The sequence below is a fragment of the Oncorhynchus kisutch genome, linkage group LG15, assembly GCF_002021735.2.
Source record: "Oncorhynchus kisutch isolate 150728-3 linkage group LG15, Okis_V2, whole genome shotgun sequence".
Classification (NCBI taxonomy): domain Eukaryota; kingdom Metazoa; phylum Chordata; class Actinopteri; order Salmoniformes; family Salmonidae; genus Oncorhynchus; species Oncorhynchus kisutch.
The window spans coordinates 67,270,536-67,285,012 of NC_034188.2; the positions used below are offsets into that span (position 1 = coordinate 67,270,536).

General features: G+C 41.5%; 1 protein-coding gene across 5 annotated transcripts in view; it reads left to right on the plus strand.

Annotated features, from left to right (window-relative positions):
• cadm1b (cell adhesion molecule 1b) overlaps positions 1-14,477 on the plus strand; it is a 154,447-nt gene that overhangs the window by 105,688 nt on the left and 34,282 nt on the right. For all 5 annotated transcript variants that reach the window (XM_031790890.1, XM_031790892.1, XM_020503316.2 and 2 more), the window contains 3 exons: positions 2,322-2,468; positions 7,207-7,359; positions 12,979-13,116. In XM_031790890.1, the coding sequence (XP_031646750.1) occupies positions 2,322-2,468; positions 7,207-7,359; positions 12,979-13,116 (438 nt within the window). The remainder of the gene's footprint in view (positions 1-2,321; positions 2,469-7,206; positions 7,360-12,978; positions 13,117-14,477) is intronic.

Genomic DNA, 14,477 nt, shown 5'->3' on the forward strand with positions numbered 1-14,477 from the left:
AATTTGAATCAAAAGGTGCCTTTTCTTAACATCTGGGAAGGAATGAAGAGAGGAACTTCATTTCTCCCAACTTCTGAAAGTTAGCGTCAGGGTTTCTTCTCGGTGTCTTGCATTATGAGCTGCTTGTTGATGAGGCCCATGTTAGACCGCTGATGTAACATCCCAGCTTTGAGTTCACAGACCTTTGAAGGCCGTGTAATTAATTATCTTTGACTGTGTCATTCAGTGTGTTCTGATAGAGGAACAGGAGGGCGGCCATGTGTGGCAATACTGGAGCGTCGCACTCCAAGACAGCTGCTGGAAGGAGTGTGAATTTATCAACCAGTCATCTGCGCCCTGCCTTGTCTCAGCCCACCTCTCTCTCTCTCTCCCGCCACCAGGAATTAATGACTGCCTCTCCTCATTTGTACCCAATCATGACCAGGATGCTGAGGCAATTGAAAATGTTTACTAGAATTGCAAAAACCCCTCCATGTTCCGTAAAGTGGCCTGTTTTCCCTTTGATGGGATTGCTAATCACAGCGCCGTTATTTATGTGTGTTTTGAATTGGAGATGAGCCAGGGATATTGGACAGGACCCAACCCTGCTAAGGGCTGCTGAAACCTTATGGATATTTTCACTAGCAGTCATGTTCCAGAATAACCTAGCTTTGAGGCTTCTTCATGTTGCTGTTTTGACTGCCAGCTATATTACTTTAACAAAACTGAAATCAAAACAGACTTCAAAACATACTGTGGGCTCCTCTGCTGGGGTAGGCCTGCTTACTATACGTATGTCAGAGCTGCCTTTCAGGTTTCAGTCAGACACCCTCAAATTAATTACACACTTCCATATTCCAACATTGGAGCACACTTAATAAACATGAATTTGATTGTGTTATAAGGAGTTAATTATCAACCAAGTATTTTGCTATGCTCTAGTAGTCCACTATACATTCACACTTCAGAGGTAGTTGAAAACAGAGGCTTTTCTAATGATAAAACAGATGGATTCCTCAAACATCACAGATACTCAATTAAGACAGTTTAAAAACAGCACATTTCAATTAAAACAAGTCTTTCCTTACGATAAGATAACACTCAAATACCTCAAGATACTACCTATTTAGTACAGAATGTACTGTACTCTGCTCAATATCTGCTCAATATCAATGTCCATTTTCAGTCATCACTTGATGAACCAATATCTGGGATGTGGAATGAAATGGAAAGTTCATTGCTACATACAGGTCTGAGGTGTATTTCACCACAGGAAGTTCATTTCTTGCTGCTCGCTGCATTCTCTCAGCTCATTTGAATCCTGTTAGTTTGGCTGTCTATTCCCATTATCACTATCTGAAAAGGCAGGTGCTTTTTTCCACTTTGTAAATGTCAGCCCAGTTTGGAGGTGTCTGACAACTCAGGCATGCAAATGTGCTATGGATGTTTCTTTGGGCTATTGCTGGGAGTCTTGTTCCTCTCCTGGTGCTAATCCAAGGCGTTTAAAAGCATTCTCCATTCTTCTTTTTATGCCTTTTGGCTCCTGCCGGATAAATATAGCACAAGGTGACTTTTGATTTACCCCCTCTCTCACCTGGAAGGCTGAAAACAAACCTTTTTTCTTTGTCAAACAAAAATGGATGCTTGGTTTCAGGCTTTAATGATGAGGGCAGAGTTCTGTGAAAATAATGACCAGGTAGGCAGCCACAGGTGTGGATATACTCAGTCAGCGGCTGACTCAGTGGCTGACAAGGCTGTGATTCCTAAGAGATGGAGACTAAAGCCCTGTGCTCACAGACTCAAATGGAGAGCTATAATTCAGCTCTGTCTGTCTGTCTCTCTCTCTCTTTCTCTCTCTCTCTATCTCTCTCCTGGCTTCCCTCTCTCTCTTCCACCTTCCCTCTCTTCCCTACCTCTCTCTCTCTCTTTCTCTCTCTCTCTCCCTCCATTTTTCTCTGTGTGTGAGAGGTAGTGCTTACAACCCATCTGGCAGAGAGTCACTGGACCCACTCTGAGCTGAGAGATCAATAACGCCAACCAGTGCACTGGGCCCTTCTATTGTATTAGGAGGATTAGGAATGTGACTGCAAGTACAGTCAACATACGCCTATAGCGGTCAGGCTGTGTTCACATCTCTGTGGGTGTGATGTAGTATTATGGTGTTCAATGTCGTGGTCTGTTATGGTACCTATGCTGTTACATGTTTTTGTGTGTCTCAATCCCAAAATAATCAACACTAGACAATAATACATTTAAAAAACACTAGGAGATAAAAGCAGAATGGCAGTAATTCTAGAACTTTCATGGGTTTCACTCCTCCTCTTGTCCATCTGTCTGTCCAGTTGAAGGTCAAAACCTGGGGACTGATAATGTATCAGTGATTGAGGGGGAGATGGCGACCATCAGCTGCAGGGTGAAGAACAATGATGACTCAGTCATCCAGCTCCTCAACCCCAACAGGCAGACCATCTACTTCAGAGACGTCAGACGTAAGTGCTTCTCATAGAGTTCCTATTAAATTATTAGAGGGGTTATGTCATAAACCCTCAAAGTTCCATAATGGGGTATAAAATGGTAGCCATCTTAGTCAGTGAGAAACCCAAAAACAGTTTATTTGGAATGAATTGCAGTAGAGGCATAGGTGATGCAAACTTCTCATTTAATTTGAAAAATGGAATCATTCCTTTAAAACTGTCTTGCTAGCTAATTAACACAAATGCATTCCAGAGTTCTAAGTCCTAATTCTATGGTGCTGCTTCACTGGACAATCTACCATTATACGGACTATCTCATTAGACACGTTCTCAACAGAGGACATACAGGTTATCTCACTCATGAACCATATCTCAGGGACTCATTTCAAGTACCATACAGGGCCTCTTCTAGTAAAAGGAATCACTCTTTAAGGTTTTGGCAGTTTATGGCAACTCATCAGATTGGTGATGGCATCATATTTCAAGGGCTAGATTATAATACTGATATACAGTTGAAGTTGGAAGTTTACATACACTTAGGTTGGAGTCATTACAACTTGTTTTTCAACCACTCCACAAATATCTTGTTAACAAACTATAGTTTTGGCAAGTCGGTTAGAACATCTACTTTGTGCATGACACAAGTCATTTTTCCAACATTGTTTACAGACACATTATTTCATTTATAATCCACTGTATCACAATTCCAGTGTGTCAGAAGTTTACATGCACTAAGTTGACTGTCCCTTTAAACAGCTTGGAAAATTCCAGAAAATTATGTCATGGCTTTAGAAGCTTCTGATAGGCTAATTGACATCATGTATTTCAAGGCCTGTATTTCAAGGCCTACCTCCAAACCCAGTGCTTCTTTGCTTGACATCATGGGAAAATCAAAAGAAATCAGCCAAGACCTCAGAAAATAAATTGTAGACCTCCACAAGTCTGGTTCATCCTTCGGAGCAATTTCCAAAAACCTGAAGGTACCACGTTCATCTGTACAAACAATAGTATGCAAGTATTAACACCATGGGACCACACGGCCATCATTCCGCTCAGGAAGGAGACGCGTTCTGTCTCCTAGAGATGAACGTACTTTGGTGTGAAAAGTGAAAATCAATCCCAGAACAACAGCAAAGGACCTTGTGAAGATGCTTGAGGAAACAGGTACAAAAGTATCTATACCCACAGTAAACTAGTCCTATATCGACACAACCTGAAAGGCTGCTCAGCAAGGAAAAAGCCACTACTCCAAAACCGGCATAAAAATTCAGACTACGGTTTGCAACTGCACATGGGGACAAAGATCGTACTTTTTGGAGAAATGTCCTCTGATCTGATGAAACAAAAATAGAACTGCTTGGCCATAATGACTATCGTTATGTTTGGAGGAAAAAAGGCGAGGCTTGCAAGCCAAAGAACTCCATTCCAACTGTGAAGCACGGGGGTTGTAGCATCATGTTGTGGGGGTTATTTTCTGCAGGAGGGACTTGGTGCACTTCACAAAATAGATGGCTGCATGAGGGAGGAAAATTATGTTGCTTCAGTATATCCACATCTCAAGACATTGAGATTAAAAAGTTAAAGCTTGGTCGCAAATGGGTCTTCCAAATGGACAATGACACCAAGCATACTTCCAAAGTTTTGGCAAAATGGCTTAAGGACAACAAAGTCAAGGTATTGGAGTGGTCATCACAATGCCCTGACCTCAATCGTATGGAAAATATGTGGGGAGAACTGAAAAAGTGTGTGCGAGCAAGGAGGCCTTACAGACCTGACTCAGTTACACCAGCTCTGTCAGGAGGAATGGGCCAAAATTCACCCAACTTGTGGGAAGCTTGTTGAAGGCTGGGGCGGCAGGGTAGCCTAGTGGTTAGAGTGTTGGACTAGTAACTGAAAAGTTGCAAGTTCGAATCCCCAAGTTGACAAGGTACAACTGTCGTTCTGCCCCTGAACAGGCAGTTAACCCACTGTTCCTAGGCCGTCATTGAAAATAAGAATTTGTTCTTAACTGACTTGCCTAATAAAATAAAATAAAAAGGCTACCCAAAACATTTCACCCAAGTTAAAGAATTTAAATACTAATTGAGTGTGTGTAAACTTCTAACCCACTGGGAATGTGATGAATGAAATATAAGCTGAAATAAATCATTCTCTCTACTATTATTCTGACATTTGACATTCTTACAATAAAGTGGTGATCCTAACTGACCTAAAACAGGGTACTCGGATTAAATGTCAGGAATTGTGAAAAACTGAGTTTAAATGTATTTGGCTAAGTTGTATGTAAACTTCCGACAACTGTATATGGGATGCTTTCTGTCCTTGACTTTATGGTCCATTGGCCATTGAGTTGATTTATTGCTCGTTTTTATTCAAGCAATTTCCAGATAATCTCTGTCTTGCTAATGTAATTTATGCGTTTTACCGTAAATATCGTAAAAGAGAGGTTCAAATAAAGATAACACAATGACACTTGTGACAGCCTTGAACGCAACACAAATAGAAGGATGTGTGGTCTACCAAATCATTTTTTTAAAGAGCTCCTCCTGTAACATTATCACACTGGCCTCACATTTTTTCGGTATTTTCTCTATTTAGTCTCATATTCCACACAACCTCTTGAACAGTTCGCCCTTTGAACAGTTCACTTATCACATTTCAAAACCAACTCACACTGGCAGCAAGGAAAATGGCTGAAGTGCGATAGTCAAGTGTTATTACAGAAGCAGTCGGGTATCAGTAAATTGGCTGGAGTTAGTATCAGAAAAGAGTCAGAGCTCTGATCATGTCTAACTGCTGCTCCTGGTTGAACCTTACCCCTGCAGACGGAGCCTGGTAAGTCCCAGGGCAGCAGATCTATTCTGGGCTGGGCTCCCAGAAGGCTGTGTTCTGTGGGGACCCCCCTCTGACTGGTGGCATTGTTACCTGTCACCAGGGCCTCTTTCTACAGAGTCATTCCTTTGTGTATGAGGAGGAAAACAACCGTGACACAGTCACACAGGGAAAACAACAGACACAAACACAGATACAGACACTTACACAAAACACTCTACCAGGAAAATAATACTGAACATTTACCGTAGGGCTACACATCCCCCAACAAATTGCAAACACACTAGCTTTCCTTCTCTGCTTCTTTTGGTTTAAATACCATAGAAGTGCTCAACAGAGCTATCAAATCTACTTACAGTCAACCACTTGGGAAGTTACAGTTCCAGCAATACTAACACAGTAACACTGTCCTTGAACCTGACGCTAGAGACCCAATATCAAGGTTTTTTCTGCTTTATATACTTGGTCCAGCGCGCCAATGCTTAGGGATTGAAGAAACAAACCACTAACTAGTCGATTTTAAAGGGGACGTAATAACGAGAAGGCACTTATTTGTGACCAACTATCAATTCATGTTGGTGTCATCATCAACCTTTATAGGTCACATACAGTACATTACACCTTCAGCTGATGTAGAGGGTAATGATTCAACATTACTTATTGATTGTATGATTGTATTTTCCCTCTGTTTTACAGTGCAACCCTGATGTTGGCTACAGCCTAATTATCATCTCAACACACTTGAGTAATAACTTGTCAATAAACAAGCTGCTTCATGTCAACTAAATTCACTGGTTCTTGGAATGAGCCGTTTTTCTTTCCTAGCAGGGCCTTTGGCTCTCAAAGCTATAACGAGGCTCATTGCTGTCCTTTGAGGAGAGACTTCCAAAGAGTCCTCAAATTATGAGACAGGATTGGGAATGAGGTCTCGTATAGGAAGATGCTCAAAGGCCTCTGTAATGATCAATGTGTTGCCTGACATGTAGCTCTGACAGGAACGAACACCCATGTTTTAAAGATATGCTGAATAGATTGAGTTCTTTAGCTCTGCGCTTATAGAAGACCTGATAAGGAATGAGTAGGTCAAAACATCATTACAGTGGAACCATCTGGAGTAGGTCAAAACATCATCACATGGAACCATCTGGGGGCATTTATGTAGAACAGTGTTCAAGTGGGGGGTTAACTGAAATGGAAAATCCTCTGAAAATATAGCTAAATGTAAGATGTAGGATGTTAAGCTAGGTTGCCACACTCAAAGCTAACTCGACTAACACTACTCTTCTATGGCAACCAGTCCGAACTACAGATTTTAGTTCAAAACAGCTACTTTTTTTATTAGTATAGACCTCTAGTTCTTGCTATCCCAGAACCGTGATTTAATTGATTATGTATGTTACAGTACTTTTCCTTTTCCAGAATATGTGAGGTCGATTTGTTCATTCGTGACCAACAGCAGACCATTTTGACTTCCCATCTTGTTAGAGTCTTCATGAGCACTTCTCCTATTTTCCTGCCCTGGGAGTGCTCTGTAGACTGGAGAGATGAAATTGTTAATAAATCAACTTTTATGAATCATTCTGAAACTCTATTTTCTTTTTAGGACCTGGGTTGTAATGCTGAAGCTTTTTACCATTTAGGAGGCTTTTTACAGCATAACTACTAGCTATATAAATACAGACCAAATAATTATACTGTACTATTTCAATATTTCTCTCTGCTCTCTCTGTTTGTTCTCTCTCTCTCTCTCTCTCTCTCTCTCTCTCTCTCGCTCTCTGTTTCTTGCTCTGTTTCTTTCTCTCTACTTCTCTCTCTTTCTGTTTCTCTCTCTCACACACATACCACACACTCACACATACACAAACACACACGTGTGTATCTCCTCATCCTGACTGTCTGTCTGGTGTCTGTATCTCCTCAGCCCTGAAGGACAGCCGGTTCCAGCTGGTGAATTTCTCCGACAACGAGCTGCGGGTGTCTCTGTCCAACGTGTCACTGTCAGATGAGGGACGCTATGTGTGCCAGCTCTACACAGACCCTCCTCAGGAGGCCTATGCAGACATCACTGTGCTGGGTAGGTTTTACACACACTTGCCTAAACTCACATGCATGAATGTACACCTGCATGTACATACAAATAACGTACACACACAAGTGACTATGTATGTACACAAAATATTATGTATGCACATTACATGGTGCCTTATCGGTGGAGGATGAAGGGGAGGACCATCCTTCTCAGTGAATTTAATTTATTATTATTTTATGTGAAACATTAAAAAAGTTATCCTTTTTAGATAAAACTATACTAAATATGTGTCACCAAATAATTGATTAAAATGCACTGTTTTGCAATGAAGGTCTACAGTAGCTTCAGAAGCACTCTGTAGGGTAGCACCATGGTGTAGCCAGAGGACAGTTAGCTTATGTCCTCGTCTGGTACATTGACTTCAATACAAAAACTAGGAGGCTCATGGTTTTCACCCCTTTCCATAGACTTTCACAGTAATTATGACAACTTCCGGAGGACGTCCTCCAACCTATCAGAGCTCTTGCAGCATGAACTGACATGTTGTCCACCCAATCAAATGATCAGAGAATGAATCTAGTACTGAAAGCATAAGCTTCAGCTAGATAGCACTGAAGTGCATACAATGTGGTGAGTAGTTGACTCAAAGAGAGAGAAAGACAATAGCTGAACATCTTTTTACAAATACATTTTTCCAAAATGAATGTGAAGCAAGAGAGAGAGAGAGAGAGAGAGAGAGAGAGAGAGAGAGAGAGGAAGAGAGAGAGAGAGAGAGGGAGATAGCTATATCTATATAACCCGTTTTTAATAGCAATAAGGCACCTCCGGGGTTTGTGATATATGGCCAATATACCACGGCTGAGGGCTGTGTCCAGGCACTCCGCGTTGCATCATGCATAAGAACAGCCCTTAGCCGTGGTATGTTGGCCATATACCACACCCCCTCGGGCCTTATTGCTTAAGTATGTACTGTATATATGTTTTTTTTTCAACTTTCACTTACTTAGCTAGCGAATGCAGCTAGCTAGTTTAGCCTACTTAAGCCTCTAGTGACTCCCCATCCCGCATGTGGGAGCGTAATCATCGCCTGACACTAATTAGCATAACGCAACGGACATACATATTCCTAGAAAATATTCCTATTCATGAAAATCACAAATGAAATATATTGAGACACATCTTAGCCTTTTGTTAATCACCCTGTCATCTCAGATTTTCTAAATATGCTTTACAGCCAAAGCTAGACAAGCATTTGTGTACGTTTATCGATAGCCTAGCATAGCATTTTGTCCAGCTAGCAGCAGGTAACTTGGTCACGAAAATCAGAAAAGCAATCAAATTAAATTGTTTACCTTTGATGAGCTTCGGATGTTTTCACTCATGAGACTCCCAGTTAGATAGCAAATGTTCCTTTTTTCCAAAAATATTATTTTTGTAGGCGAAATAGCTCCATTTGTTCTTCACGTTTGGCTGAGAAATAGCCCGGAAATTGCAGTCACGAAAACGGCCAAAAATATTCCAAATTAGCTCCATAATATCGACAGAAACATGGCAAACGTTGTTTATAATCAATCCTCAAGGTGTTTTTCAAATATCTATTCGATAATATATCCATCGGGACAATTCGTTTTTCAGTAGGACCGATTGGAGTAATGGCTACCTCTGTATTTTACGCGAGAATCTCTCTGGGAGCATCAGGTGACCACTTGCGCCACTCTTACAGGTATTCTTCAACATAAATGCGTAAAACTACTTCACATTGCTGTAGACACCTTCGGGAATAAGGAGAAAGAGTAATCTGGTTGATAGCCCATTCACTGCTCAATAGGGACGCATTGGAACGCAGCGCTTTCAAAACATGAGGCACTTCTGGATTGAATTTTTCTCAGGCTTTCGCCTGCAACATCAGTTCTGTTATACAATATTTTTACAGTTTTGGAAACTTTAGAGTGTTTTCTATCCTAAGCTGTCAATTATATGCATATTCTAGCATCTTGTCCTGACAAAATATCCTGTTTGCTACGGGAACGTTTTTTTTCTTCCAAAAATGAAAATACTGCCCCCTAGTCACAACAGGTTTTAAACACCCGGTTCAAGAGAGAGGAATTCAATGTTAGCAAACTGACTGTGGCTATCCAACACTGGAACTCTTCCATATCAAGGTAAGTGCTAAACTGTTTGCTGTACTTGCATGATGGTAGCAGGTTTACTAATAGTTATTTCTAGTACACTACCGTTAAAATAACATCAAATTTATCAGGAATACAGTGTAGACATTGTTAATGTTGTAAATGACTATTGTAGCTGGAAACGGCAGATTTTATATGGAATATCTACATAGGCATACAGAGGCCTGTTATCAGCACCCATCACTCCTGTGTTCCAATGGCATGTTGTGTTAGCTAATCCAAGTTTATAATTTTAAAAGGCTAATTGATCATTAGAAAATCATTTTGCAATTATGTTAACACAGCTGAAAACTGTTGTTCTGATAAAAAAAATCTATAAAACGGGCTTTCATTAGACATGTTGAGTATCTGGAGCATCAGCATTTGTGGGTTTGATTACAGGCTCAAAATGGCCAGAAACAAAGAACTTTCTTCTGAAACTCGTCAGTCTATTCTTGTTCTGAGAAATGAAGGCTATTCCATGCGAGAAATTGCCAAGAAACTGAAGATCTCGTACAGCGCTGTGTACTACTCCCTTCACAGAACAGAGCAAACTGTCTCTAACCAGAATAGAAAGAGGAGTGGGAGGCCCCGGCGCACAACTGAACAAGAGGACAAGTACATTAGAGTGTCTAGTTTGAGAAACAGACACCTCACAAGTCCTTAACTGGCAGCTTGTCATGCTGAAACAGGAAAGGGCCTTCCCCAAACTGGTGCCTCAAAGTTGGAAGCACAGAATCGTCTAGAATGTCATTGTATGCTAATATTTCCCTTCACTGGAACTAAGGGGCCTTGAGATGAAAAACAGCTCCAGACCATTATTCCTCCTCCACCAAACGTTACAGTTGGCACTAGCATTCGGGCAGGTAGCGTTCTCCTGGCATCCGCCAAATCTAGATTCGCTCGTCGGACTGCCAAATGGTGAAGCGTCATTCATCACTCCAGAGAGCGCATTTTCACTGCTCCAGAGTCCAATGGCGGCGAGCTTTAAACCACTCTAGCTGATGCTTGGCATTGCGCATGGTGATCTTAGGCTTGTGTGCGTCTACTCAGCCATTTTCATGAAGCTCCCGACGAACAGTTATTGTGCTGACGTTGCTTCCAGAAGCAGTTTGGAACTCGGTAGTGAGTGTTGCAACTGAGGACAGACGATTTTTACACATCTACCACTTGTGTGGCCTACCACTTCGCGGCTGAGCCGTTGTTGCTCCTAGACGTTTCCACTTCACTATAACAGCACTTAGAGGGAGCTCTAGCAGGGCAGAAATGTGACTTTTTGGAAAGGTGGCATCTTATGACGTTGCCAAGTTGAAAGTCACTGAGCTCTTCAGTAAGTCCATTCTACTGCCAATGTTTGTCTATGGAGATTGCATGACTGTGTGCTCGATTTAAACACCTGTCAGCAACGGGTGTGGCTGAAATAGCCAAATCCACTCATTTGAAGGGGTGTCTACATACTTTCGTATATAATGTGTGTGGCTGCTGGTTCTGTGTTTGCATGTGATCAGGGGTGTACTGATTAGTTCGATTCTGCTGAAAAACGTTTCTTGAACGGACGCAAGTGGAACGAAGGGGATAAACATACCTGCATTTGTCCAATAGAAACTCTTGTTTGCAGCTGTTGGACTAATGATTACAACCTACAGTAGATCAACTAGATGAAGGCAAGAGTGTGCAAGGCGGTATTGAGTATGTTACTGTCTGTCACCTTGATTACTCTAATTTCTCTCAACATGTGCACCTATGTTGTAAACTTTCATTCATAGGCTAGGTTGTAGCAACCTCATGATGGGTACAGGGAACATTTGAGTATCATGTAGTAGTCTAAACCTATCGATGTTACAATGAGCTGGGTGAATGGAATATGAATGACAGTCATCTGATATGCTGTAATAGAAAGAGGGCCATGCTCATAAAAACAAATGATCGTCCTCCCTCATCTTAAACAGCATCAACCACCACTGTGCCATATTCATAAGTTAGACATTGCATTCTACCACACTCTCACACATCCTATATAAACTGTGAATATACAATTGTTTTAATTTATGTATTTTCTTGATTCATCTTGTTATATTGAGTCCCACTGTAACAAAATGTCAGCCAATTAGGCTCTTACAGTGCTCAATAGCATGGTAATGAATAGGAACAGATGCTGCTATGGATAACAGAATAGATCTATCTCAGACTGGCTTGTTTTTGGCAGCTGTGTTGACTTCTGACTGTTGACTGTGTGAATCCTACTGAATGTTAACTTGGCTGCTCTAAATAGTTCCCTATTGAGAGTCAGCTGTGACAAACAGTGGAGCTACGGCGTGAAATTACACTAACACTAGAGCTGTATTATACATGCAGACATCCTGGGGGATTGAAAATGAATTAAGTACACTTCAAAGTAATTACTCTAGTTTTAGAAATGAAATCTAGAAGCAAAAAGTGTGAACTAACGGTGATATTTAATAGCTCTTGAAACAACATATATTTTTGAGTTTTCTCCAAGCGTCTCAGGCAGGCAGTTTCTCTATGTGAAAGACAGTGGAGGTTCTTGTACTTCAATGAGAAATGTAGATCAGCGGAGGAAATAATCAAGGTTGGACATGCTTAGCTTGTGTTCATTGGTCATGCTAATATATATGTTTTGTTTCCGTCCTGGGAACAGGACATTATAGCCTATAGCATAGTGAAACAGAACATAATAGCCTATAGCATAGTGGAACAGAACATTATAGCCTATAGCATAGTGGAACACAACATTATAGCCTATAGCATAGTGGAACAGGACATTATAGCCTATAGCATAGTGGAACAGGACATTATAGCCTATAGCATAGTGGAACAGGACATTATAGCCTATAGCATAGTGAAACAGGACATTATAGCCTATAGCATAGTGGAACAGGACATTATAGCCTATAGCATAGTGGAACAGGACATCATAGCCTATAGCATAGTGAAACAGGACATTATAGCCTATAGCATAGTGGAACAGAACATCATAGCCTATAGCATAGTGAAACAGGACATAATAGCCTATAGCATAGTGAAACAGGACATTATAGCCTATAGCATAGTGGAACAGGACATTATAGCCTATAGCATAGTGGAACAGGACATTATAGCCTATAGCATAGTGGAACAGGACATTATAGCCTATAGCATAGTGGAACAGAACATTATAGCCTATAGCATAGTGGAACAGGACATTATAGCCTATAGCATAGTGGAACAGGACATTATAGCCTATAGCATAGTGGAACAGGACATTATAGCCTATAGCATAGTGGAACAGGACATTATAGCCTATAGCATAGTGAAACAGGACATTATGTGTTGCCGTGCGTGCAATTGAGGGAGAGGGCATGCATGTTTGTGTGTGCATTCCTTTGTGCATACATACGTGTGTGTGTTTGTGTGTACATGTGTACATGTGTGCTTCTGTATATATGTGTGTCCGTCTGTACATATATATCTGAAGCTCTTGATGTGTGTCTGTCAGTCCCACCAGGCAGTCCAATCATGGATTCCCAAGAGGATGTGGTCAGTGAGGGGAACGAGACAGAGCTCACCTGTACAGCCATGGGCAGCAAGCCTGCCGCCTCCATCAGATGGATGAAAGGAGAGCAGGAGCTGACAGGTCAGAGGAATATCAGACTCCTCCACTTTCCCTCAGATATCATTCAGATATAACCCCAGCCAGGCAGCTTTAACTCTCCACAGCATCGTACTGGAAACTGCAGACTACAAAGGCTCCTTTTACATTCAGGACTTGGTTTCACACTCATCACAATATGCTATATCTACTGATCTGTTCAGGGACTAAAGAGTGAGTATAGACATCAATATTTCAGTTCTTCAAATTGAACTAGGTATAGCATTGACATTGAGTATTACCTATTCATAAAGCACTGTGTTAACTTAACTTAGCCACATTACAACAGTTACCAAAGAAGCAGAGCATTTTAGTGCTGGGCTGAACTTGTAGGGTGCCTTTTGCAGTGACCAGATAAATGGCATCAAATGAACTCCCAACTGTTCACCACCCACTCACTACAGCCTCCCCCATGGCCCAGCCAGCAGCCTAGCTGTAACAGAACAGTGTGTAGGCTACAGTACATCCCTATAGTACATAACTGAGGCGCCCAATGTCTCTACTGGTTTAATACACTCATAAACCTCATCGCCAGATAGCAGGGAGTTGCTATGGAATCCGCCCGGCAACAGCCTGTAAATCTGGTCCCTGCCTACTGAGAGCATCCGCTACCTGCTGCTGAAGGACCACAGCTCACACACCAGCAACACGTTTGCTTCTGTTGATCACGTCTTTTGGTTGATCAGACTTCTGATTCAACGGTTTGAAAGCCTTGCTTTGACAACTAGAATGTACTCTCCACACTAAAAACACTCATGAACCTCGCTTATTATATTTGACACTATTAATTGCTAAATGAATTGCTAAGTACTTTTGTGAAAATACTTTATTTGAATGCCTCAAGCCTGCTGTAGGCTCCTGGAGAGAGGTGCAGTAGTGTATGGTACTATGGTGTGGTGCCTTATTGCTTCACATTTGTTCAAGAAGATCCATCTATTATTCAGCCTATCCATACAGCAAGAGGGACAATTCATTTCAGCCTGATCCTATCTGCATAGGGACTGGATATCTCTGTTGTCAAATTATATACATGTATGTATTAGAATAGAGAGGACTCATTTGGCTTGCTGAGCATACTCAATATTTAGACTGAGCGAATATAAGATAAATCTGCACCTCCAGTGTTACAGAAGTGGAAGTCAATTTGTGTTTTTGAGATCTTGCATCCTCTGTGGTAGGCTGGGCTGGTGTGGTTACGTTAGGCAGGCAGGTAGACAGGCTCATTAGATTAGTGAAATGCCACCATGTTGAACAGAAGCTAATCCAGACTGCCAGAGGACGGACGTGGGCGTACCAGGAAGTCACGTCCTGTCACGTATACTCCCTCCCCGGCCTCTAGGTCATCA